This window comes from Apaloderma vittatum, unplaced genomic scaffold (genome assembly GCF_000703405.1).
Source record: "Apaloderma vittatum isolate BGI_N311 unplaced genomic scaffold, ASM70340v1 scaffold25885, whole genome shotgun sequence".
Lineage (NCBI taxonomy): Eukaryota > Metazoa > Chordata > Aves > Trogoniformes > Trogonidae > Apaloderma > Apaloderma vittatum.
Window position 1 is genome coordinate 18,690 of NW_009719215.1, and position 1,138 is coordinate 19,827.

At 58.6% G+C, this 1,138-nt stretch overlaps 1 protein-coding gene across 1 annotated transcript in view; it reads left to right on the forward strand.

Annotated features, from left to right (window-relative positions):
- AHCYL1 (adenosylhomocysteinase-like 1) overlaps nt 1–730 on the forward strand; it is a gene marked incomplete at its 3' end in the record, with an annotated part of 5,635 nt that extends 4,905 nt beyond the window's left edge. The window contains exons 9-10 of the mRNA XM_009870551.1: nt 130–218; nt 660–730. Of these exons, the coding sequence (XP_009868853.1) occupies nt 130–218; nt 660–730 (160 nt within the window). The remainder of the gene's footprint in view (nt 1–129; nt 219–659) is intronic.
- Nucleotides 731–1,138: the final 408 nt, after the last annotated feature.

Below are 1,138 nucleotides of genomic sequence, written 5' to 3' on the forward strand. Positions count from 1 at the left end.
CGGAGCTGGAGCAGCCATCGGGCGGGTGGTCAGGATGAGCGTGTCCCGGCCTGGGCCACCCTCGAGTTGGTTTAGGGAAGGGATGGATGCACCTGTGCTCAGCTTGACGCTGGCTCTTTGCCTCGGCAGGTCGGCAAGGGGTGCTGCGCCGCTCTGAAAGCCCTGGGAGCCATCGTCTACGTCACGGAGATCGACCCCATCTGCGCTCTGCAAGCTTGGTAAGATGTTACGTGCTGCTTGCGAGCATCTCTTCATCTGCTCTCAGACCTCCTTTAAACCCTCACAGAGGCTGAAAGAGAGGATCTGTGGCTCATTTTGGAGAATATACATCTTGCTGGGGTGTGATGGGGAAGGGCTGGGGCAGCTTTTGGAGCTGTGGGGGTAGCAGGCAGTAGGAACTTGCCCCGGCTGGCTTGGGAAAGCAGCTCGGGGGTTCACACAGGGCAGGCTGAATGGGTATCCCCCGGCTCCCCCAACATTTGTGAGGGCAGGTTTGACTCCACATCCTTTCCCTTCCTCGTTCATCTGGTGTCCCTGGGGGTGCGGAAGGATGGGAGAAATTCGGAACCGCCGCGGTGCTGAGAATTCCTCCTGGCCTGGGGCAGAGAGGGAACAGGCTTCTCCTCCTCATTGTGGCCCCTCTCCCCCTTTTTTGCCAGCATGGACGGTTTTCGGGTGGTGAAGCTGAGCGAAGTAATCCGTCAGGTGGATGTCGTCATCACCTGCACAGGTAGGGCTGGAGAAGGTCGGGGGTGAGCCTTGGAGCAGGCTGGGAAGGAGCAGTCGTTCCCAAGAGCCCAGGGGGAGCTGGGGATGGAGGACACTTTGCTGCCACGTGCTGCTCATTTTACAAGAGCAAGAGCTTTCTCCTCCTACCTGCTCCCCATCTGCTATGTGGCCAGGGTCCTCCTCAGCCCCTGGGAGGAGGGACGTGTGGCCCAAGGATGTTTTAGGGCTCTTCTGGAGCCTGGTTAACTCACGAGACCAAAGATCAGCGCTCGTCCCATGGGTTTTCTCAGTTGTCACTTCCAGGAGGGCTCTTGTCCTGGTGGAAGTTCATGAGGTGTCGCCCCAAGCTGAGCTTCTCTGACCCGAGTGCAGGGAAGGAGAATCACAGAATCACAGAATGTTCGGGACT